Source organism: Camelus dromedarius, chromosome 5 (genome assembly GCF_036321535.1).
Source record: "Camelus dromedarius isolate mCamDro1 chromosome 5, mCamDro1.pat, whole genome shotgun sequence".
Taxonomy (NCBI): domain Eukaryota; kingdom Metazoa; phylum Chordata; class Mammalia; order Artiodactyla; family Camelidae; genus Camelus; species Camelus dromedarius.
In genome coordinates, this window is record NC_087440.1 from 29262230 (window position 1) to 29265842 (window position 3613).

The 3613-nt window shown below is 36.8% G+C and overlaps 1 protein-coding gene across 1 annotated transcript; it reads right to left on the reverse strand.

Annotated features, from left to right (window-relative positions):
- Positions 1-2235: 2235 nt before the first annotated feature.
- Positions 2236-3261, reverse strand: LOC105090007 (olfactory receptor 4K13). Its single transcript, XM_010981200.3, has one exon. The coding sequence runs from the start codon at positions 3175-3177 to the stop codon at positions 2236-2238; it is 942 nt and encodes a 313-aa protein (XP_010979502.3). The 5' UTR covers positions 3178-3261.
- Between the last annotated feature and the right edge of the window lie 352 nt (positions 3262-3613).

A 3613-nucleotide genomic window follows, 5' to 3' on the forward strand; every position in this document is an offset into this window, starting at 1 on the left:
GAGCGCACACAGGCTCATGATCTAGAACAATCAGGGGAGGCTTTCACCATGGTGATCAATAAATGCTTATGGGTAATCAACACGTGATTAGTTAGTGGCGTTTAGCAGTCAACCATTCTAAAGATTTAGAATTTCATGTAGTCCTTTACAATTATGTTTAACTTCATGATGGCTCAACAGTATTAAAGGAAAATCATGGAAGCGAGTATAGTAAAATTTTTATGGCAAAACAATGTAATTAAGCAAGTAAAATTCTAAAGGCTGAGTAGCAATACATGATTGCAGATGAGTTCGCCTGCTTGAGGAAATTTTCTGTATTTATTCTTATGGTTCCTTAATTATAATCCTCTTGAAAAGATTACAAGGAAGTGAGGGTTGTAAGTATATGTTAAATGTAGTGCCACAGCCATTTCCAAAGCACATAGCAGACATTGCTAATATATTACTCACTCTTTCTCACTGAGCCTCAGAATTTTTTTCGATTTAATTCCCCAGGCAGCCACTAGCAATTAGAATTACCATGAAAACAAAATTTAAAAAATATTTCTGCTAAGGAGATGTATGCCACAATTTAGTGCGGCATTTGAGGGGATATTTGCAAGACAGGAAAGGATTTTTAAAAATAGAAGTTAGAAATAATAATTTGAGCACAATATTGATGTCCAGACTAGATTAACCATACCAGTTGGTACACATAGAATTTTTTAGAATAAGTCTGAAATGTTAAGAGCACACTGTCTAAGGCCAAACTAAAGTAGGGTAAAAAAAGAGAAAGGGATAAGGAAGGAAAATAAGTAAGTTTGATATTCCAGGTACATTGTTTTGTAAAATAAAGGATATCAAAGAGATGGTACCCCAGATGTTTGCATAAATCAGATTTTGTCTCCATCTTTGGAAGGCCTCTTTGCAACGTTTCCTTAAACTCGCTGTTTGGATCGTTTAATAAATAAGGCTTACAACCTGAAAGCAGCCTACTAACTGTTTTCTCCACTTTCACTTTTGTTACCATTTATTTGCCACTTAAGAGGACAGATCTTCATCAGACTTTAAAAGTATGTTGAATCTATTCCCTCCTGTTCTCAAAACAGTTTAATGGCTTTATATTGCCAAAATAAAGGATCCACGAGGTCTGACTATTCTGGTCTTTTCCTTTCTATAAAATCTCGGCATAGTTCTTTCTTTTTTTAAAACATCAACTTCTCTCAAAAAGGTCTGCCTTCAGTACCTACCAGGTCTTTCTCACTTCACAATATCTCTAAATACTGGCCCTTCTGCCTGGAATGCTCTTTTCCCCACTCAGATTCTTCAGTTTTCTTTTTGTGTTGGTTTAAACATCTCTTCTTTAAAGTGGTCTTCTGATACCACCACATCTAACACAGATGCTTCTTCTTATTCTCTCCAGGGCAGAGAACATGCCTGTGAAGTTAACCATGTATCTGTATTGCTTGGGACAGTATTTTGTACCTAGTAGATATTTTTAAAATGTTTCATAAATGACAGAATTCAGTTAAAAGAACATTGAGTATCCATGCTACCTATGGTAACAAGATACAATATGCAGTTAATAGTTTTAATCTTTAATATTTCAATTTTATTGATTCTTAAAAATTATTTGGGTATGCAACTTTATGTTTGGCATGTTTATTTCTAGGCATATTTTGAAATTCTATTAAGAATAATTAGCCTATTGAGATCATACAATGGAACAATATTCTTCAAATTCTTATTCAAATCACAACTCCTCTGTGAAGACTCGGTATGCTTGACATACATTGGTAGATATTTTTAATACCAATTAAGTTACTACATATAACTTTAGAAATGAAAATTTATACTAAATACCATATAATGTGTCATCTTACCAAAGTTTCATATTTTCACAGATTGAGTTACTGAAATACAAAATTTTTATAAGAAGACATACTTATGTATATTACATTATGTTTCTTCTTCTTAAATGCTTATGTATTTTAAACATTCATCAGAGATTCCCTTAATTCTAAGGTAAGGAGATAAACAGTTAATGAATGCATGCTTACGTATGTATTACATTTGTGGTATGAACACTTCCCATTAGTGTTTTAAATAAAAATTATCTTCATAATTCCACATATTTGGAAGGAAGAAAACTGATATTATTTAACACATCCATTTCAAATATTTGGATAAATATTTTAAGACTCAAGACCACCAAATAGCAGAGAATGCAAAACAATCATTTGTTACAGACATAATTTAGTGGGTGAGCCAAGAAACCATATGCTGCCTGCTCAGTCTCTTCATAGCTGCCTTCATTTCCTGATTCCTCAGTGTATAAATAATTGGATTAAGGAAAGGGGTGATTATAGAGTAAAATATGGAAAAAAACTTATCTACAGAATAGCTATTAAACGGGAAAGCATAGATGAAGATAGCAGGACCAAAGAAGAGAGTGACCACAGTGATGTGAGCAGATAGTGTGGACAGAGCCTTGGAGGATGCGCTGAAGGAGTGTTGCCGGATGGTGACCAGCATGAGAATGTAGGACATGAGCAAGAGGAGGAAGCAGCCCAGGGACAGGAGTCCACTGTTCATAGCCACCAAGAGCTGTAGGGTGTAGGTCTCAGTGCAGGCCAGCTTGATGACCAGGGGAAGGTCACAGAAGAAGCTGTCCATGACATTGGGGCCGCAGAAGGGCAAACCCACTGTGAAAACCATCTGGCTCGTGGTATGCATGAGCCCAACTGCCCACGAGAGCAGCAGTAACCCAGTGAGCACCTTGTGACTCATGATGGTCTTGTAGTGCAGAGGTCTGCATATGGCAGCATACCTGTCGATGGCCATAACTATCAGAAGAGACATCTCTCCACCTCCAAAGAAGTGCATAAAAAACATCTGAGTCATGCAGCCCCACCAAGAGATGGTCTTGCGTTTTCTGAGGAAGTCTGAAATCACTTTTGGAGTTGCAGCAGAGGAAAGACATAAGTCAAAAAATGATAAGTTTGCCAAAAAGAAATACATGGGGGAGTGAAGATGGTTATCAAATATCACAGAGATCACAATGAGGAGGTTTCCTACTATGATGGCCACGTAGATGAGAAAGAAGATTGCAAAAAAGAGTATTTGAATTTCTTGAGAACTGGAAAGTCCCAGCAGGATGAACTCAGAAACACTTGATGTGTTATTCAGGAGATCCATTCATCCTTTTGCATGAGTCCTGTCAGAAGTTGTCTGAAAGGGGAAAACACATCGGCTATGACAGGTCAGGGAACTTAGTCTTTATTTAAGCATCCTCTTTCTTACTAGGGCAACAACCATTTTGTCAATAGGACTGCTTTGTAGGTGTTTTTCAGTTGGAGATATTTCACAGACCACAGGACCGTAAAGGTGTAATGGGTCTGGATCCAACTAAATCAAATTAGTCTCTTGGTTAGTACAGGGCAAGCTCAGTTAGACACTTGAGAAAACTCATCTCCCTTCATGTTCAGTTCTGGATCACACTGTGCTTGAATAGTTAGTTTAGGAGAGTGATCGAGTTTTCAAAAGCATCAGGTTTTTATCTTTTGTGGATGCGTCTCAGGAACTTCATTTACTGACACATTTTTGTGACATGCCCAGTATGCAATGAAAAGTT

Bases quoted from the DNA above. Each gene is read 5' to 3' on its own strand.
- LOC105090007 (XM_010981200.3), bottom strand. From the start codon at position 3,177: ATGGATCTCCTGAATAACACATCAAGTGTTTCTGAGTTCATCCTGCTG.